Source organism: Bos indicus x Bos taurus, chromosome 8 (genome assembly GCF_003369695.1).
Source record: "Bos indicus x Bos taurus breed Angus x Brahman F1 hybrid chromosome 8, Bos_hybrid_MaternalHap_v2.0, whole genome shotgun sequence".
Taxonomy (NCBI): Eukaryota; Metazoa; Chordata; class Mammalia; order Artiodactyla; family Bovidae; genus Bos; species Bos indicus x Bos taurus.
The window spans coordinates 75,042,403-75,064,520 of NC_040083.1; the positions used below are offsets into that span (position 1 = coordinate 75,042,403).

Here is a 22,118-nt window from a genome sequence, read left to right on the forward strand (position 1 = left end):
TTTCTTGTTATTTAACTGCCAGCTTCCACCAAGAGTTGGTCACTGACCATCAACAGTTTTTAACTTCTAGACTCAACCTCTTTGTGAACTCAACTATCTTCTTTTCTTTAAATCCTCATCCATTGTTTCATTCAAGATCTTACCCCAACCGTCCTCTTCCAAAGAAAACTTCCCTTTCTTATCTCCACTCCCACTTTGGCCACTCTTATCCAAACTCTGCTGGTCTCATATGTTTCATTGCAGAAGTCTGAGGCTTAGTAGATACTGAATTAGTATTAGTTGAAGGAATGAATATTCTTGAATGTACTACTGAAAAGGCAGCAAGATATCAATTGTAAATTGGACAATAAGACCAATACCAAGGCTTAATTATTTTAAAGGATTTTTAAACATGAAGCACCATAATGAAATTTAAAATCTTGTTAAAGCCTTCACTGACAAACTGTATGTGAGAACCTAAGAAGGTAAAAGAATCTGGGGGTGAAGGTCAAGATGCTTGAGTGAGGTAGAGTGATGTGGCAGTGCGAATAATGGCCTTGTTGTACCTGAGGACTTTGCCCTACTCTGCTCTTCAGGGAGACCATAGGTTTAATGTACTTTATTGAGAACTTATTAATGTACCAGGCACCATGAAGAAACAGAGGAATGAGACTATTAATTGACTTCCCAGAGGTTAGAGGCTAAGATTTAAGACACAATTAAGTTGCTGTTCTACTTGAAGTACAGAGCCTGTGACTTCTGGCTGGATGATAAAAGGGGCCTTCATGAAGGAGGTGAAATTGAAATGGACTTGGAAACTAGGTTTAAAACCAATAAGGCTTAGAGTCTGTTGTGAGGAGTCATCCGGTTATGGAGCCCAGGGCCTATGAAGGTGGAGGAGTAAGAGATGACTGGAAAGATAGGGGTGACTTCTTCATGCCAGGCCTAGATGTTGGGACTTCATTTGTCAGGCTGTGGGAAGCCACTGAGGACATCAAAGTGATTCTTTATGAAGATCAGTCTGGCAGCAATGAGTAAAGTATTTTGGGACCTAAAGAGTTTGGGGACTTAGAGTAACTCAGGTGAAGAATACTGAAAGTCTGGAATGGGTTTTAGAGTAGGACAGAAAGGTAAGAGTGTAAAATTTCAAAGGTAAACAGGAATTAACAACAGTGGGAAAGGAAGGAACCCAAACGTGGCTCCAGAGTTCCACGCTTTTGGAAATGGTGATACCAAGAACAGAAATGGGCAGGTCAAGAGAACCAGGTTTGATGGAAACAAGTGAATTCAGTTTAGAAATGTTGAGTTGGAGGAGTAAGACAACCAGTGAAAGATGTTCTACAGGAAGTGAGGAATATTTGAAGAAAGATCAGGATTTAGAGATGATAGTCGCAGTTGAGAGCAATAGATGAGAGACGCTAGTAGGTGAAAGGGTAATGAGGGAAAAGAAGTCGATACTGCAGAACCCTGGCAGGTGAAGGGGAAAGAACCACCTTTTAGAGTCAGGGAAGGAGGTGGGGCCACTGAAAGATGGTAGGAGAAAACCTGGGCACCATGTTGAAGCAAGAGAGCAGAGTCAGGGAGGTTTTTCTGATAGTGTGGAGATGAGGTTCTGGCCAGTAGAGGAAGAGCAGGAGCTGAGGTGGAGGGAGACAAGGTGTGAGGTACACTATGTAGGAAAATTGACAAGATTTGGTGATTAAACAGAATATAGAAGAAAAAGGAGGATGACTCTAGTTTTTGAGTTTGTGAGACTCGACAGTGATGGTATCACTAACAGAAACAGGGAACCCTGAAGAAGCTGGGGCCTAAGAAAAAAGATGCTAACTTAATAGATACATAGGCAATTTGAAGTGGCTGAAACCTCAAGCACAGATGTTCAGCAGACAGTTAGACATGTGGGACTGAAACTGAGGGTTCAGGGCAATGTAGAAAATAAAGATTTAGGACTCATTGGCCTTTAGGTGTATGGAACCTCACAGAAATGAACAAGATTTCTGAAAGAGACAGGCAAGAGAGAAAAGCAGAGGCCAAGGATCAGGAATTGGCTTCATTTAGGGTGTAAATTGCCCGAGTGAGAATGAATTCCTCAAGGTTGAGGGGCAGTCCCATGCTCTCAGTTTTACTCTTCCTGCCCATGCACTGAGTTCATGAAGGAGGCTTACTAAAGATTTTTTGAGTGACTTGATTATAAAACTGTAACCCTTTTATGCCTATATTACAACTTTAGAGTAGGCAAGTTCCTACTATGCTGGGGAGCCTCTGTTCTTTCCATCACTGCTGCCTCCCCGCCAGTGCTGTCTTCGCTTATTTCCTCTATCTGGTTCTTAGATATTCCCCTGTCAATTCAAAGACCCATTTATAGAAGGACTTATTTTAAAGGATTATTTTTAAAATCTTAGATTAAATTAGTGAAAGTGACATTTTTGTAAGTAAAAATGACTAGTTTGTCTTTTCCAGGTAATCCCAACTTTATCATACTCGGTAAAGCTTTTGACAAGTAGCATTACATTCAACTTTTTATTTGAGGATAATGTGTTTATTGAACTAATGAAAACCTCACTTGTGTTTCATACTGTCTGGTTATATTGTATGATTTCACTGAAGTCTACGGGATAACAGTTGAAATTATTTAATTAATAAATTAATAACATCTCTGATCTAATATGTTTTAGGCAAGGTAAAGAATCCTGAATGGAGCAGAAATGAAATTCCACATAGTTGTGGTGAGGTCTGTAGAAGGAAACAGCCTGGCCAGGACTGCCCACATTCCTGTAACCTGTAAGTTGGAACCCTGGACTCCGGGGGATTCCTGGTGAACATGCTTTGCTTGTGGCTCTCAGTGCGCATATTTGGTTAGTGTGTAACAGGCCTGGGAGAAGGACAGCGTGGTATCATTCACTGAGCACTTGCTGTGTGCCAGGTACTCTACAAAAGTTGACTCGCTGAATCCCAACCACAGTCCGGTGATGTATAGGTATTTATCATCTCCATTTTACAGATGAGGAAAGAAATGAACCATAATAAACAGTTGATCAGTTACAAATAAATTTCTACAGACTGACTTCAGACATAGGTTTAATTCCTGTGTTCATCACTTAACAGTTATGTGATGTTGGACAAATTACTTCTCTGAGCCTCAGTGTCTGAACCTGCAAGGTAATAATGATATGATCAAAACTAGTTGCAGAATTCTACGAATATTAAATTAACACACTTAAGAGACTTGGCCCAGAGCCTGGCACATGGTAAGTGGTCAAAAAATGGTAATACTTGCTTTTATTACCCAAATCTAAGAGTAATACAGACACCAGAATGTTATAGTTGCTTCTGCTGTTATCTAGTTTCTGTTGCAGGAGCAGGAGTCGGATCAGAGGTCTTGTGATCAGCATGTGGGGGTGGTGCTGGGGACCGTCAGTGGGAGAGCTGTTCAGACTGGGCTAAACAGCATGGTCTGCCATCTGCTGGGCAGTCAGCCCCTCCTCTTCCTTTGACTGCTTTCATAGATCAGAATCCAGAAACTCATCTATTCCTTCCCTCAATTGGCATTTTGAGTAAATTCAGTAATAAGAAATTAACCCTTGCATGAGTTATCTTTCCGAAGCCTTCAATAGAAATGGGCCCCTGTTGTGACTATCAGAGGACACCAGCAGTGATGCAGACCAGATGGTCAGTCACTGAAGGAGCATTTTAAAACACAAGCGCCCAGTCACTGCCTCAGAGCAGTTAAATCAGAATTTCCTGCGGTTGGGTCTAAGCTTTGTAGTGTTTTTTTTTGTTTGTTTTTTAAAATTTTTATTTATTTTTAATTGAAGGATCGTTGCTTTACAGTATTGTGTTGGTTTCTGCCATACATCACCATGACTCAGTCATAGGTGTACATATGTCCCCTCCCCCTTGAACCTCCCTTCCTCCTCCCAACCCATCTGACCCCTCTAGATTGTCGGAGAGCACTGGTGTGAGCTCCCTGGGTCATACAGCAGATTCCCGCTGGCTGTCTGTTTCACTTGTGGTAGCGTATATATTTCCATGTTACCCTATCCATTTGTTCCACCCTCCCCTTCCTGCTCTGTCCACAAGTCTGGTCTCTGCATCTCCATTGCTGCCCTTGAAATAGATTCGTCAGTACCATCTTTCTAGATTCCATATATGCATTAATATACAGTATTTGTTTATCTCTCTCTAACTTACTTCACTCTGTGTAATAGGCTCTAGGGTCATCCATCTCACTGGAACTAACTCAAATGCATTCTAAGCATTGTAATTGTAAAAGCTTTCCAAGTGATTCTGATACATAGCAGTGTTGTGAATCATTACTCATTAAGTCCAGGTCTCAGGGATGTTTGAAATAACCTGGAATCATCCACACCTGACCAACAGTTTGTCTCTCAGTCTAAAGTTATTTAACTGTCCAGCCATGAAAATAATTTCTTCTGAAAGTGTTGAGGCGTGTCATATGGAATGTAGCTATTGAATAATGATACTCATCCTTAAAGAAGCACGCTTAATCTTAGTCTTCTGTGGGTCAGTCTGTCACATGGGTCACCTTAGGAGATTGGACACATGTTTCTAGATTGTTTTCAGTGTTTAAAACTGATTTAGTAATTATTATTACTAATTTAGGAGTTACATAAAAAAATCCACACAGGCACACCTGATGTTTATAGCAAATTCTGATACCTATTTGATGAATTCAACTCATCCCTGATTGGCTTGTAACTCCCAAAGGATTGTGATTTGCCATCACGCAGATGCTACCTCCCCCCGCCTCCCCCACCAAGTTCCCAAAATGTTTTAAATAGTGATATTTCTGTGTAATTACCAGGGGTGTCTGCTTTGAAGAGGGTAGTATTTGTTTAAATATATCCATTTTGTTATTTTTTTCCTTTGGTCTCTTTTTATCATAGCTCCTATAAAAAAAGTTCTGTTCAGAGGCCTGATTCTGACCTACAGCGTATCATTGAGCCCAGTCCTTTCCATGAGTTCCTCTTCCCTTTGTTACTCACCAGCATGCCTCCCCTCACCCCCGCCTTCTTTTCACTGTTCGAGTTGTTAGCCCATCACCTGTTAGCACTTCATTAGCAGATGAGAACATGTCTGTACTTCTCATGGACCTAGCAGATTTGAGGTCTGTTACACTGAACAGGGAAGCCTGGCATGCTGCAGTCCGTGGGGCCACAAAGAGTTGGACACGACTGAGTGACTGAACTGAACTGAACATTGATTGAGTTCTGATCTGCTGCTGCTGCTGCTGCTGCTGCTAAGTTGCTTCAGTCGTGTCCGACTCTGTGTGACCCCATAGACGGCAACCCACCAGGCTCCCCCATCCCTGGGATTCTCCAGGTAAGAGTACTGGAATGGGTTGCCATTTCCTTCTCCAATGCATGAAAGTGAAAAGTGAAAGTGAAGTCGCTCAGTCGTGCCCGACTCTTAGCAACCCCATGGACTGCAGCCTACTAGGCTTCTCCATCCATGGGATTTTCCAGGCAAGAGTACTGGAGTGGGTTGCTATTGCCTTCTCCTCTGATCTGCTAAAGGACTCTATTGACCATCCTGAGTGGCAACCTCTTTATCCCTACGCACTGCACTAAGTGGGCCAAGACCATATTTAGAAATGCTTTCTTTGACTGGTCAGACCCAAATAAGACCAGTATTTTGACTTGGGCTTTTCTTTTCTAGTTAAATATTCTAAAATGGTACTGCTATCAATCCTTTCTATATAAAAACATTATTGGTATCTTTGTTTAAATAGTTAATCAACTTTAGATAAATACTAAAACATGTCATAGTAAGTTTATTTGCTGCCATATTCACAGTCGGGGTCAGTTGGGACAGCTTTGTTCAGGTTTGGATACATAAATATGTTTTATTCATCAAAACTTTTCTTTTTTAGTCTGTGCCATCCAGGACCTTGCCCACCCTGCCCTGCCTTTATGACTAAAACATGTGAATGTGGACGGACCAGGTAAAGTTAGACTTGTACTCCAAAAGAGGCTTCAGTTTCCACATTGATGGTTTATGTATGAATTTCTAAAATGAAAGATTAGTAGGTAGGTGCAAATAGTATTTATTTACTGTCATTAATACATGGTAGGTATAAATAGTACTTTTCTGTAAATAGTAAATCCTGTGCTGCCTTAATCCTGTTTTGCAATCTTTTAAGTGATTAAAACGTTATAAAAAGTGAGATTATTGTGTTAGGTGAAATACTATGGGACTTTTTTCTTAACATGTCCAGTGGATGAAAGAACCAGGAGTTGAACCCCAGCCTGCTAAGGTTCGGGAAGCAAGGATCATTTATCTGTGCCTAGCGTAGTATCTGGTGTCTAGGAGGTTTTCAGTGAATATTGTTGAAAGAAAGAATAAGTGGCCCCCAGAGCCCGCCCTCTTTTCATAACAGTGCAAGTTATGCTTTATCAGTGCAGGGACCATTGGTAGCTGCAAAGCTGTGGAGTGCTTCTGAGGTCCAGTGAAAACCATACAGTGATTCCTGAACCACAAGACAAGATGAATAGTGCAGATTTTTCAATGATAAACATTTTTTAAGTGTTTACTGAACTTACAAGAGTAGCAGTGTAGCCTGAGAATCACATGCAAGGCCTTCTGGTCAGAAAGCCCAGGTCACATTTGGGCTCTGCCACTAACTAGTTGTTGACCTGGGCAAGTTGCTTTCTCCTGCTGAGCCTCATTTTTCTTATCTTCTTATGGTAGAAATAATAATGTCTTCCTCAAGGGGTTGATATTAGCTGTGATGCTTAGCACTGGAAACTGATCATCTATGTATGTAACAGTGACTTTTTAAAACAAAATACACAGCTGAAGTGAGAGTAGTGGAATAGAGCAGAATTTTTTGTGGGAGAGTAGACTGCAAGCTCTAAACCATTACCCTGGAAAGAAACCTGAAGACAATTATGTAAGAGCAGTGGCCTCATATCCTTCTCTGGCTAATAGGTCAGCGAAATCAGGATGTTTATTAGAACAAAGCCAGAATTATTTCCCTTCCTGAATCAAAGTCACATACAGTATGTTCTTAAGTACAATATTATAGCTACCGAAAATGCCAGAGTGCAGGGTCCCAGGAGAATGCCATTGTGCTTTCATTGCAGGAATATTCATTAGAACTACATCTTCCAACTTCTCCACCCAGATCTGTAAGATACTGTGGGAGCTCCAGGCTCTTTACCCTCCTGCATGCTGCTTCAGCTCAGGGGAGAAATCACAGTGTAACAAATACTTAGGCCCTCAGTTCCTTTCTGGCCAGAAAATGGGGGACAGAGAAGCAAAGGAGGAAAAAGAAGAGTGGAGAAAGGAAGAGTAATTGAGGGAGTGATTGGAGGAGGGAAACAGAGAAGAAGTAGGAGAAATGGGGCCTAGAGAGGTTTAGTAGGTTTTGGGGAAGGGTTAGTTTAGCTGTCAAACAGGACCTCAATGTCCAACATTAGGCTAATGCCGTCTTTATGTTTTCTCTTTTTATAGGCACACAGTTCGCTGCGGTCAGGCTGTCTCAGTTCACTGTTCGAACCCTTGTGACAATATTTTGAATTGTGGTCAGCACCACTGTGCTGAGCTGTGCCATGGGGGTCCATGCCAACCTTGTCGGGTCATACTGAACCAGGGTAAGTGGTGAGCACACCAGCCAGCCCTACTTAGGGACTTTTTTGGAACCTTATTTACAGTTGTATTGATGACATGGATTTTTCTCAAGCCTGTATTCACAAAGACTCTATTAGGTCTGTTATCTTGGGTAGAAGAGCTGGAGATATATGAATGATTGGATGGTTTTCATTATTTTGGTCACATAATACCAATATAGGTCATTGTCCTATAGAATTTGGACAGTAGGGGTTTTTTTAATGCTGTTTAAAAGTAACTGCTTGGGAAATCTTTTTGCAGTGACTACTTGAAAAGGGCGCAGAAAAGGCCAAAGCAATCTTGAAGGAGAACAAATTTGAAAGACCTGATTTTAAGGCTTATAAAGTAATAGTAATCATGACATGTGGTTATCGGTATAAAGGTAGACTAGTAGATTCTAACAACAGAGTCCAGAAATGGACCTTGGTATATTGCAGTCAGTTTATTTCAGCCAAGATATTAAGTTAATTCAGTGGGGAAAGGAGTCTTTTTACAAATAGTCCTAGAACAACTGGATGTTTATATGGGAAAAAAGTGACCCTCAACCCCTGTCTCACTCTTTACACAAACATTAGTTCTATATGGATCTTGGACTTAAATGTAAAACCCAGGAACAGTTTCCAGAAGAAACTATAAAAGAATATTTTCATGACTTTGGGATCAGGCAAAGATTTCATAGAGCAACAAAAAATGTTAAATTGAACTTTATCACATTAAGAAATTTCTGTTCAACAAAAGACAACATTAAGAAAATGAATAGATAAATCACAGATTGTATGCAGAATATTTAAAATACTCCTTCTAAAGAAAAACAGAAAGATAGTCTCCTACAAATCAACTTGAAGAGGTACTTCACAAAAGAAAATCATTATAAATGGTCAATAAACACATAGAAGATGCTTGACACCTTTAAACACTAGAAAACTGTAAATTAAAGGCACAGTAAGAATAGAATAGTGTAACAGTCTAAGGACTCTTGCTGGTGGCCTGGTGGTTAGGATTCTGCGCTTTCACTGCCGTGGCCCAGGTTTAGTCCCTGGTCAGGGAACCTAGGTCTCACAAGCTGTGTGGTGCAGCCAAAAGGAAAAAGAAGATAGTGTAGTAGTTCCTTCTAAGGTTAAACATAGAGTTGCCATGTGACTGTGGTTCTACTCTTCGGCATATACCCAACAGAAGCTTCTAAATGGATGTTCATAGCAGCATTATTCGTAATAGTCAAAATGTGGCAATAACGCAAATACCTATCAACTGATAAAGGGAATAACGTGATATATCCATAAAAAGGTGTATTATTCAGCCGTGAAAAGGAATGCAATATTGATACATGCTATGAAGTGGATGAACCTCCAAAATATTATACTAAGTGAAAGAAGTGAGTCTCAAAAGACCACTTACTGTATGCTTTCTCTGTTTTTATGGCTGTCTTTAATCTGCAGAGATCCTGGGCTGCAATGCATTGGTCCTATAGTTTTAGTTTATTAAATTTTACTTTGATGTGATACTGTTGATCTATGTTGTCACTTAAAATAAGAAATAGCCCTATGAAATGTTTTGTGGTGTGCACTATAAGGATGTTACATAGGGAATTGTGCTGTATATTATTTAGTGTTTTGTTAATGGGTCCTCTGACAAGAAGGTCCTGTTTGTTCTTAGTTCCAAGAATAGTTGTTTTTCCTCAAAGATAATATCTTAGGAAGCTGATATAACTGACCTGATATAATGTCCATCTTTATAGTGTGTACTTTTTAGCTATGATTCATTCTGTATCCTTACCATTATTTTCCTTTTTATTTTCACATCTTTTATGTTCTCTTCATTTGTCTCATATATCCTTATATGCTGCATTAAACCTATTTTGAGATAAGGCAGGAGTAAATCTCTACTGGCAGTTTGGTCTTAGCAGTATAGATTGTCTTTGATCTGGACCATTTTTAGCTCTTGATTTATATTGGACTAAATGACACTTTTTTGTCAGATTTGTATGGATCCCAGTCTCTTCCTTTCTATTTTTGGGTATGTAGCTGATTTTTTCAAACCCAATTAAAGACTTTTTGTTTGTCCATATTACATATCTAGCAAAGTATTTAGGCCATCAGTATCAACTGAGTATCAATTAGGCTGTATCAACTTATATTCCCACCAACAGTGTAGATGGGTTCCATTTTCTCCACACCCTCTCCAGCATTTGTTTGTAGACTTTTTGTCTCAAGGTGTTTTTTAGTTTCTGTTTTGTTGAGGTTTGTTTTGTTCCCTAGTATTGTCATCAGTCCTAGAGAATGTTCGTGTGTACTTGAAAAGAATTGTCAATTTTCTGACCCTTGATTCTTTGGTTCATAGCTATCTTATACCTCTGGAAAAAAAAGAAGTCTGTTCTATTTGAGCAGACAGTAAAAAAAAAAAAAAGCCTGCTTGCACAGTCTGCCTGTTGCTAGGATTTTGTTTACCAATTTGTTGATTCTGCCAATCTTGATTGCATATCCTGCACCTATCATTCATCTAATAAGTAAATCTTTATTTAATGAGTTTTAGAATAGGGAATGAAACTGCCCATGTATTTATTGGGAGAGTAAATGTATATTTTAAAAAAATCAAGCATCTTGGTTAATATCTTAATTGACAAAAAGTTTTCATTATAAACTAAAAATGTAAAGTGGCCCTTATCAGAAAAATTACCTAAATTGATGAAATTTAGTCCTTACCAGACTTTGTTACATATTAGTCAGAAACCAACTCTTTTCTTGTTTGCTTTGAAAATAACTCCTTAAGTGCAGCACATAAAGCAACCCATTATTTCTTCAACCCACAGAAAAATCTATAGATATTAGACTGAATTCTCTGTATAGTCAATAAAAGTCTCAAGTTCTTTGAAACACTTTTTACTCAGTGTCAAGACTCAGACATGATTACTTCAAATTTAACAATAGTAGAATACAAATTAATAAGGATTTTATATTGTATCTATCTTAAATTTTCTTTTAGCAGCAGACACTTTTCCTAAGCACTTTATGTGAACCCCAAGATACGAAGTATTACATCTATGCTGCTTGGTTGAAATGAGGGTGGAATCCAATCATCAGTGCCTCCATAATTACCCCGTTTAGCTTCCGTCTTGTGTGGCATCTCCATAGGACCCCAGGGAGCCTCATGATCCATGGTTTCCAACCATGGCCTTATGGACCAGAGACTAGTCTGTTTCACTTTAATGCTCACGTTGAGGTGTGCTGCAGGGGTACCATGAGATGTGTTAAAATTAACAAAACCTTCTAAATTTTTTTCCTATGGTAGAGCTCTTAGGTGGGGCTTAGAGCTGCTGTATATGCCACATTTATTTCTGTGCTGGGTCTGATCAACAGTGGTGAATAGGATTTTGTGTCTTCTTATAGATTGCCTAGAGTATTTTAAGCACTTGTGCAGATTACTAATCTTTCATTTTTGAAATTGTGTCTTCAAGTATGCTACTGTGGCAGCACCTCCCGAGATGTGTTATGTGGAACAGACATAGGAAAGTCTGATGGATTTGGGGACTTTGGCTGTTTAAAGATATGTGGCAAGTAAGGTTTTATGTTTTTCTCAGTTAGAATAAAGCTGTATTTAATGCAACAATTATGTAATAGTGTGTTGTTTTTCTTAACAGGGACTTGAAATGTGGGAACCATACGTGTTCTCAAGTGTGTCACCCTCAGCCCTGCCAGCCGTGCCCACGGCTTCCCCAGCTGGTGCGCTATTGCCCTTGTGGGCAAACTCCTCTCAGCCAGTTGCTGGAACTTGGAAGTAGTGGTCGGAAGACATGCATGGATCCTGTGCCTTCATGTGGAAAAGTGTGTGGCAAGCCTCTGCCATGTGGTTCCCTAGGTAACTAGTGGGCGGAAAGTTGTCTTTAAAAAAGTAAACGTAAATATTTGGCAGCAATGACTACTTAAACAAAATAGTATTTAATTCCAGTTACAGTATCAGAGGTTTTTCTAAATAATATGATCAGATTTGTGTGGTTACTTTTTCTTTCTTCTTAAAATATACCTGTGAAAGCTCACATTTGCCCGAATGATCTTTCTATTAGTAATTCAGGTATTGCCAAGTCAGTTGTGGTTAGATACTGTTTTGTTGGGGCGGGGCGGAGGGGAGAGGTTGTGGTGTTTATGATTTCTCTTAGCAGCCTATACTAGTATGAATGCCAGGTATCCTTTTAGTAATTTAGGGTTCGGCAAGTGTTTAGAAGCATTTTCGTATAATAGAAACATTTTAACTGGGTGAGGCATTTTAAGAACTGAAATTTTTTTTTTTTAATTTTATTTTATTTTTAAACTTTACAATACTGTATTAGTTTTGCCAAATATCAAAATGAATCCGCCACAGGTATACCTGTGTTCCCCCATCCTGAACCCTCCTCCCTCCTCCCTCCCCATACCCTCCCTCTGGGTCGTCCCAGTGCACCAGCCCCAAGCATCCAGTATCGTACATCGAACCTGGACTGGCGACTCGTTTCATACATGATATTATACATGTTTCAGTGCCATTCTCCCAAATGTCCCCACCCTCTCCCTCTAAGAACTGAAATTTTAAGTGCACTTAAACTTTATTCATTTGAACCACTCAAGAAACATCTTTCTCTTCAGATAGGTTTCCCATCTAACTGAGAATAACACCTCCTGAAAATCATTTTGAAGAGACATTTTTCAAAATTTACATTACCTTCTTTCTTTGAATAGAGGTTACCGAAGATAATTTCTTACCCCTTATTTGACTGAGAGTCATCATTTCCCTGAACCTCAGTTATTGTATTCTACTGAATACACTGATTCCCTCTGGGCTTGCTGAGTTTTCTCAGGTATTTCCCCATAGCAAGGTGCAGTTTGACTATTTTACTTATTTGTTAAACATTTTGGTTGTTTAATTTTCTTGTGAATGCTTTCAGTATGCCCATCTGCCTACCTTTAGTGACTCTCCTTTTCTTCTGACTTGTGGGCTTCTGATTACTTGGATATAGAAACCAGAAAAGTTTTGTTGAGATTAGCTGTAAAGCAATAGTCTGAGCTTCTGACTGATACTTTCTGAGGCAGTCCTTGGGATATGTGCATGTACAGTTTTACAGTGAGTTGGCAGAAAGCTGCATATTTAGAAAAATGAAACTGAGCAATTGGGTCTGTATAAAAGAGGTGTTCCTATAACTATCTGTGGTAAAGATAGACTCTTTTAAGTTTGGTTTCCATTTTTTCAAGCAGAAAGATTTCACATTTCTTCCAAGTACCAGTAGGAGCACCCTACCTAATTCCTTTTCTCAGTCTGACTTTAAAATTATGTAGAGAGAAGAAATGCCCTTTTCTCTTATTTTAATACATTTCAACCTCGTCAGGAAAATCGGTTGTCTGTTGCTTCTCTGTGCCTACCAGGAAAATGTATCTTCAGATAAGCCCTGTGAAACAGAGATCAAATGACTTGCAAATCCAGAGAGACAGTAAAGATCTTCCCATTTCAGAAAGCACATGGGTCAGTTTCGTAAGAGCTTCGTATATGACTAGATATACTGCTCTGATGCTCACGTAGCTCATTGGCATGGAGAGAAAGAGGAAATGTGAAATGGGTTACTGCAGAGGGCCTTGAGCAAGAGAAGGACAGTAGCTGTCAGTATGAACAGACCTCGGGATGGGACAAGACCTGCTCAGGAGTTTAAAGAGTAACTGCTATACTTCAGCAGAGTTTTAATCATGGAAAGCTTTTAAGGAGCTAAGGTGAGTTGGATTGAGAAGCTCAAAGAAAAGCCCATAACTAGCAGTAACAGTGGATCTCATGTTTATTCAGACCTGGCTTATCTATAGAAATCTTGTTTAGGTCCATTAGTATCTTACCCAGTAAGAAATTTCCATCCTAGTCACATAGCTTTAGTACAAAAGACTAGGTGGTATTCTGCTTTCGGGATGGTAGCCTGAGGAGCAAAACAAGCAAAGCTAGGGAAATCTATAAAAAAAAAAAAGCAAGCAACCATTTAAAGTCTCTGGAAAGTGTCCTACACACATAACTCCAATGCAGAAATTTATATTGAAAAACCTACTAAAACTGAGTTAAGAACAGCAAGAGTCTGTGTTGTTTGAGTCACAACCTACTCCCTCCTTCCCTGCCCCTTCCCAAATCAGCTCAACTAAAGGATGGATGTGCCCAAGAAATCGGGGCTTCATCCACCCTCAGTTCCCAGTCAAGGGTTACTTGCTAGGAGGAGCAGACCATCAGCATTTCTTATCCCCCCAGTTCCAAGTTGAAAAGGCTAAATTTCTGGTAAGCACTACTGCCGGGTTTGGGGTTCCCTTCCTCCATACTGGTCACACATGGATTGGAGGCCCTGTTCCAGTCACAGCAGGCAGGAGTGCTGGGGCCTCAGTCACCCTCACCCCAGTTCACTTGTAGGGCAGAGGTTTCACAATGTGAGACATGAGCCAAGAAAACTAGAGGCTGTGGTCCCACCTAGCACCCAGTGACTGAGTGACCTTTTCCAGTGGGGAGAGACAGTCCATAAGGAAAGAGAGCTCCAAAATATTCCCTAAAGGAACTGAGTTTAATTTGAAAGAGAGTGTGGAGAAGTCAGACCTAAGGGCCCTTTAGAAAACAATAGTTCCTCTTAATTAAGAGCAACAAGCTAAACTATAGGCCACCTGGTTCACCAGAGAGAACCAGGGAAGGAAATACCAAGAGGAACCATCCTGGGATCAGAACAAACTTCATAGAGTTGCCTCAAAGACCTCTGCCCAAATTTTATTAGATCAGACTGCTGAGCAATTTATGCCCCAGGACGCTGCAGTCAACCAGCAATTAGTGAAGCCTCAGGACTGAATGTAATACTAAGAGAGGCAGACGACTTATCAGAAGGATCAGGGAAAGACAAAGAGTCCTGCTGACACCTTTGTCTTCCCAAGGTGACAGTGCACATGCTTAGGGTTGTGCCATCAAAAGAATGGCACCAGTGTCTTTGTACTGTGACAGAAATAGACTTCACTAAAATAGCCTAGTGAGCAACCAGACAGGCTGTGAGAGGAGGAAGCAGTATCCAGTTACTGCCAACAGCAGATTGCCAAAAATGTTCAGTTTCCAACAAAAAAATTACAAAGTATGCAAACAGAAAAAAAAACCCATGGGTAACAGAAACTTTCAGTTTTCTGTGACAGTGATCAGTGTCAGATTTAAAGCTGTCAAGGAAGCTGTTATGAATAGATTCAAAGAACTAAAGGAAACCATGCTTGAAGAGTTAAAGGAAGGTACAAAGGCAGTGTTTCATCAAATAGAGTATCAGTAAAGAGATAGAAATTATAAAAATAGAACCCAAAGGAAAATATGGAGTTGAAAAGTCCAGTAATTAAAATTAAAGATTCATCAAAGGTACTCAACAGTAAATTTGAGCTGGCAGAAGAAAGGATCAATAAATGTGAAGATAGATCTGTGTTATAGAGATAATATAATCCCCAAAACATAGAGAAAATGAAGTGAAAAAAAATGAATAGTGCCTCAGAGAAACATGGGACACCTTTAAACACATCAGGAGAATGGTGGAGCACCAGGAGAGGAGAAAGGAGCAGACAAATATTCAAATACTGGTGGGAAACATTTCACATTTATTGAAAGACATTAATTTGCACATCCAAGAAACTCAGAAACTCCATACGATAAATTCCAAGGCACATAGTAAAAGTGCTGAAGGCCAAAGACAAGGACAAAATTTGAAAGCAGCAAGAGAAAAATGACACATTACATACTAGGGAACCCCTATAAGACTCCCAGGTGACTGCTCATCAGAAACAGTGGAGAACACGATCACAAGAGGGAGACAGTGAGATGCCCTATCCAAAGTGCTGAAAGAAAAAATTACCAACCAGGAATCTTACATGCAGCAAGGCTTTCAAAAATGAAAAAATCAAGAGTTCTCTGCTAGCAGATCTACTTGACAGTAAATACTAAAGAGAGGTCTTCTGGCTGATACATGTAAATCCACAAGAAAAAACAAAGAGGAAAGTTAATTACATAATCATAAAAGAAAGTATAAGTGCATATTTCTTCATTCTCAACTGATTTAAAAAGTGATAGTATAAAATAATATAATTGTGTCGTTAGGCCTATAATATATAGAAATATATCTGACAGTAACAGCACAAAGGGAGTAGGTGGAATTAAGGTTGTATTGCAGTTAAAGAAGTGATATCAGATGGTAACTCAGATCTTCAGGAACAAATGAAGAAAACCAGTAACAGTAAATAAGATAAATATAACAAATTATGTTGTATACTTGCTCTCCTTTCTTTTTTCAGCTTCTTTAATAGGCATAACATTATATAAAGCAATAATTTTAACATTGTAGTGTTAAATTCGTAGCACATTTAGATGTAATATATATAACAGTAATAGCACAAAAGAGAAGAGAAAATAGAGCTGTATGGGTATAAGGCTTCTATATATCACAGGAATTGTTTGTACATATCTGAAGTCCACTCAGATGTGTACCACTGATAAGCTCTAGAGCAACCATTAAGAAGATAACTCAAAATATAGTGGAAAATGGTACTATTGGGGGAAAATGTTAACCGTGGAGAATATTCACTTAATGTAAAAGAAAACAATGAAGGAAGATTATATTAACAAAAAAGCCATGAGACATAAAACTAAAAGTAAAATGGCAGATATATATCCAACTATATCAATAACAACATTTATGTGAATGGATTAAACAATTAGACAAAAAGCAGAGATTATCAAAATGAATTTAAAAAGAAGCAACTATAATGCCATCTTCAGTTAGGCTGAAGGTAAAGGGATGGAAAAAAAGCATCATGTAAACAGCAGCCATGGAGAGAGACTATGGATGATCCCTGGGGAGTCCACGAAACAGGACTTGTTCTAAAACCTAGCTTAACAGAACAAGTGGCAGGCCACCTATCACCAGACATTCATCGAACTTAGTGAGATTATGGATCGTGGTTTCTGGTTATTGATGATCCCTAGATGATTTTGACTCCCTGGAGTCACGAGTACTTTAGTAAGTCACCCATGGCTACAATTTTAAGGAGATCCAAGTCTAATTTGGAGACTTGAGGTCTAATAAAGAGTCAGAAGATCTTTTCTTTGAGTACCTTGTGCCCCAAAGCATATTCCTGTGACTAATGCTGGGGCCTTTCCTTGCTGGAAAAGGCCCAGCTGGCCAGATGAGGGGAAGATAAAGCAAGAGACATTAACAGCATCCGTCTTCCCTCAGCTCTGGTGACGGAGTTACAGGACACAGAGGTGGAGAACCATTGTGGCTAGTGAATTTGGGAATCTGAAAATGAGTAGTTGCAATTTTCATCCCCAGCTCTTTTCATTTTTATTAAAGATTTCATTCATACCTGTGAAAAGCTCTGTCATGAAGGAGACTGTGGACCATGCTCTCGCACATCAGTTATTTCCTGCAGATGCTCTTTCAGAACAAAGGTAAATCCTTCACGATGCTAGAGTTGTTGCCACCAGTGCTTTTTGTTGATCAGTTGGTGATGATGGGAGGGAAGGAATCAAAATAACCTCAGGCTTATTCCTGTTCTATTGTGTATGATTCATTCAATCCAACCAGTATATACCGACACCTACTGTGGATCAGTTTTAGAATCGGTATGAAGGGGTCCAGCGTGCAAGACTCAGAGGCCACTGACAGGCTCAGGGCCCATATACAAGTAGCTCGACTAAATACAAGTGTGACAGTGCTAGATGCCAGAAGAGAAGAACATTAGCACCACTGAAAGCACTTAGCTCACTAAGAAGTTAAAGGGGACACAGTCCACAAGGTCTCCCTCACTTCTGACACGTTGTAGGAGTTTAGACAACTGCTGAATTAGTCCACATGACCACCTTCACCTCTGATACCGGCTGCAGTCCAGTGGTCCCCAAGGCTACCCTCAAGGTTTATTTGCTGCAAGAACTCACAGAACTCATTGAAAACTGCTATATGCTTGATTACAGTTTACTGCAGGGAAAGATTACAGATTAACATCAATCAAAGGAAGAAGTATGTAGGGCTGAATGCAAGACAGCACCAAATATGAAGCTTCCAGTTGTCCTCTCCCCATGGAGTTGGAACAGTGTTACTTTGTCACCACCAGTGTGTGACTGTATGTGTGGAGTATTGCCAACCAAGGAAGCTCACCCACCCAAGCATGGGTGTTCAGTTTTTACTGGGGCTCCATCATGTAGGTATGGTTGACTGTCCATGTAGCTAGTTTCAGCCTCCAGTCCCTCCAGAAGTCTGCTAACACTGTATGGCCAGCCTGCACCCTAACTCTTATCAGACTTTGTGGGGACCCAAGGCCCCAGGCAAACAGTGAGACTCCTATCAAGCATGATATTCCAAGATTATCTCCCAGAAGCCAGTAACAAAAGCCAAACCTCTCTTCAGGTAATGTTAATTCTTCACCATACAACTGTTTTGTCAATTTCTGCTTTCTGCCTGGGGCAACCTTGATTGGATCATGTGTTATAAAAAAGTCATCTTACCGTTTTGGAATTGATGCGTGTTTCTGTTTGTGTAACCAGAAGAGGCAGGAAACTTTCTGTGGAAATCTTTGGGTACTTTTACTCATGGAACATACTGAGTGTTGATCTGCCCGGATCTCTGACATACTTCTGGTCATTTCAGTGCATAATTAGCACCTGTCCCAGCAGAGCACAGGCTGGAGTAGAGACAGAATTCTGAGTCATTGATACTATTTGTTAAATACAGCCCACGGTCTGGATAGCAGCTGACCTGCAAATTGATTCTGAGGATATTGGCCATAAATTAGGAGCTAGCTTAATAGGTAAGCTTCAGAATTAAAGGAAAGAATGTCAGAGTAATTAGTGTAGTTTATATGAGACTAAAGTTGTGTGAAGATGCATGGGGTTTTCTTCTGAATGAAATCATATAATACATAGGATAGTAAAGATATGTTGAATGTCAGGTACAGGACCACTTTATGCTTTGTAGATACCAGCTTGAAGGCTGTGAGATACTTTGATTTAGGAATCATAAATTTAGTAATGCCTTGGAGATGCTCTTTGTGACCAAGAGTTACAAACAGGATGGGGATACACGAACTAGACATGACTCCTGTCAGTTTGCTTTTCTCCCAGCAATCTCTTTCTCTCTGTGCTTTTTAGCTTCTCATTCACTCTGTGACCTCACTCCCTCGAATAGTGGACCCCATGGCAGTGAGTGTACTTTTGAAAGTTTTGTGTAAATTAAATTTTTGCAAATAAAAGTCTTATTCTAAAATTGCTGGAGGAGCTCATCTGTTAAACAGTTTATTTAACAAAGTGAAAGATCTCTTGAATAATCACCTCATTGTTCAGCCAGATTTTTCCTGAAATGTCTTTTTTTTTTTTTTTTAAACTTTACATAATTGTATTAGTTTTGCCAAATATCAAAATGAATCTGCCACAGGTATACATGTGTTCCCCATCCTGAACCCTCCTCCCTCCTCCCTCCCCATACCATCCCTCTGGGTCGTCCCAGTGCACCAGCCCCAAGCATCCAGTATCGTGTATCGTCCAGTATCGTGTATCGAACCTGGACTGGCAACTCGTTTCTTACATGATATTTTACATGTTTCAATGTCATTCTCCCAAATCTTCCCACCCTCTCCCTCTCCCACAGAGTCCATAAGACTGTTCTATACATCAGTGTCTCTTTTGCTGTCTCGTACACTGGGTTATTGTTACCATCTTTCTAAATTCCATATATATGCGTTAGTATACTGTATTTATGTTTTTCCTTCTGGCTTACTTCACTCTGTATAATAAGCTCCAGTTTCATCCACCTCATTAGAACTGATTCAAATGTATTCTTTTTAATGGCTGAGTAATACTCCATTGTGTATATGTACCACAGCTTTCTTATCCATTCATCTGCTGATGGACATCTAGGTTGCTTCCATGTCCTGGCTATTATAAACAGTGCTGCGATGAACATTGGGGTACACGTGTCTCTTTCCCTTCTGGTTTCCTCAGTGTGTATGCCCAGCAGTGGGATTGCTGGATCATAAGGCAGTTCTATTTCCAGTTTTTTAAGGAATCTCCACACTGTTCTCCATAGTGGCTGTACTAGTTTGCATTCCCACCAACAGTGTAAGAGGGTTCCCTTTTCTCCACACCCTCTCCAGCATTTATTATTTGTAGACTTTTGGATCGCAGCCATTCTGACTGGTGTGAAATGGTACTTCATAGTGGTTAAAGTTGCAGGATATAAAATCAACACACAGAAATCCCTTGCATTCCTATACACTAATAATGAGAAAACAGAAAGAGAAATTAAGGAAACAATTCCATTCACCATTGCAACGGAAAGAATAAAATACTTAGGAATATATCTACCTAAAGAAACTAAAGACCTATATATAGAAAACTATGAAATGTCTTTTGTAATGGAATGGGCTTTTCCATGGAAGTGAGTTTTCTAGGTAAATAAAAACTTAATTTCTTAAAGCTTCAAAGGTGGTTCTCTTTTAACCCCTTTGGTAGGAGTCTTTAAGAAATGTATGCTGTATCTTATTACCTCTTAACAAAGAATGCTGTATTTAAGTTTTTATTGAAATTCATACATATTGTAGGGAATTGTGGGAGCTCTGCTTTTCCCTACAGGTGTAGATACCACTCCAGCATATCATTTCTTTTTTTTCTCTCAGCTCTAAAGAGCCTCATGTCTTGGGGCGGCTGGCACCTGTCAGGGAGAATCCCTTCCCATTCCTTGGAATGACTCAGCTCTGGCAGCTGCTGGAGTCTCAGGGTGGGGGCTACCTCTGGCCAGGGTCATCGCACACCAGCACAGACTCCTAGGCCAGCTTCACCAAAATTGTTACCAAACACAAAGTCACGTCCCTGAGGCACAGTGAGACCAAACAATGAAACTAAGCACTTTGGAGCAGAGGGAGGTTTATTGTAGGGTCAAGCAAGAAGGATGGCCTGTGCTCAAAAACCCCAGACTCCTACCATGTCATTTCTTACGTTTTTCAGTGTTCATGTTAACTAAAGCACTCGCTCAAGCAGTTTCCTGAGTCATCTTTGCTTTATATCTCTAGAGAGCGTATGAGGAGTTTCTTCCTATCTTAGAACCCAGCCAACTCACTAATTTATTGAAAACGTTTTTCTAGCCAAGAAGCTTCAGTTTCTTAGACAGCTTCATGTCTGTTATCAACTCTAGCAGCTGCTCCTTTTTTTCGGGGTCATTTTCACAAAGAAGAAATGTTTTTATCATGTAACTTATTTCTGAGTATATAGCAGCCTGTCCATGACATTGAAGCCAAATTTGGACAGAGATGCTGGGCAGCCGGCCAGACACCCTGTCTCCCAAGTGACTGACTCGCTCTTCACACAGCAGCCTCACCATGCATGTTATTCAGGAACATGCATCAGTAAAATTACATGTGATAGACTTTTGAGGCTGTTCACACATAATTCAAACCAGGGTAATAAAATTTTGAATGGCCAAGGAGTTCTGCATTCCACTTTGTTAGAGTTCAGCAGCATTGCTGTGGTACTCCTGAGTGTGTAGAGCTGGTTGCCCCTGCATCATATGGTACTAATTGTTACATATTTTCAATTCTTATATCTTCTTTTTCTGTCTATACCCTTGCCAGACAGTTATTTCTCTTTGCTTTGCATACCCTTAGTAGTTTTTGTTTGCATTCAGATTTTATAATATGTAATCTACTGTGAGTTTGGAGGTCAGACCACAAAGAATGTTATAATTATATTTGCATGAAAAGTTGTTAGACCTGGGGACCTATTGTGAGTAAAGAATACAGGGACTGGGCTGACCCAGCTCCAGATAGTGACTGCCAGAGGGGTCCTGGGTATTTGGGGATATGCATGTTACATTCAGCATTGTACTGCAGTTGTGTTGTTTCATTTATTCCTAAAATAGTTACTATTCCCTTTTCTTTTTTTTTGTAGGAGCTTCCCTGTACCAGTCTCAAAAGTGAAGGTATGACTGGGAAGGGGTGTGATGGAACTTCTTGGGGTGAAGGTAATTTTTGCATCTTGACAGGGAGATGGGTTATGTGTTTGTTAGAATTCAGTGAAGGTACTTTGTACATGTGTGTAACTTGTTGTTGTTTAGTCACTAAATCTTGTGGGACTCTTTGCAACTCCATGGACTATAGCCCGCCAGGCTTATCTGTCCATGGGATTTCCCAAGCAAGAATACTGGGTTGAGTTGCCATTTCTTTCTCTAAGAGATCTTCCCAACCCAGGGATTGAACCTGCGTCTCCTGCTTGGCAGGCACATATCCTTACCACTGAGCCACCAGGGAAGCCATGTAACTTTTATCTCAAAAAAAACCAACAACAAACAAACATGAATTCTAGTTAAAGAAATGCTATAAAATATAAGGGAAATATATTCATGTATGTAGCTTGCTTTGAAAAACATCCAAAATTAAGATAAACTAATAGTTGAAGAATGAATGTGGAAAACTACGTGTAACTACTGGTAGAATCTAGGTAATAGGCATATGTATAGGTGTTCACTATAA

General features: G+C 39.8%; 1 protein-coding gene across 4 annotated transcripts in view; it reads left to right on the plus strand.

Moving 5' to 3' along the window:
- NFX1 (nuclear transcription factor, X-box binding 1) overlaps window positions 1-22,118 on the plus strand; it is a 66,433-nt gene that overhangs the window by 17,465 nt on the left and 26,850 nt on the right. For 2 of the 4 annotated variants that reach the window (XM_027550006.1, XM_027550007.1), the window contains exons 5-11: window positions 2,655-2,760; window positions 5,873-5,944; window positions 7,456-7,595; window positions 11,063-11,162; window positions 11,246-11,463; window positions 16,955-17,052; window positions 21,538-21,610. In XM_027550006.1, the coding sequence (XP_027405807.1) occupies window positions 2,655-2,760; window positions 5,873-5,944; window positions 7,456-7,595; window positions 11,063-11,162; window positions 11,246-11,463; window positions 16,955-17,052; window positions 21,538-21,610 (807 nt within the window). The remainder of the gene's footprint in view (window positions 1-2,654; window positions 2,761-5,872; window positions 5,945-7,455; window positions 7,596-11,062; window positions 11,163-11,245; window positions 11,464-16,954; window positions 17,053-21,537; window positions 21,611-22,118) is intronic. The other 2 variants (XM_027550008.1, XM_027550009.1) reach the window with 1 other exon arrangement.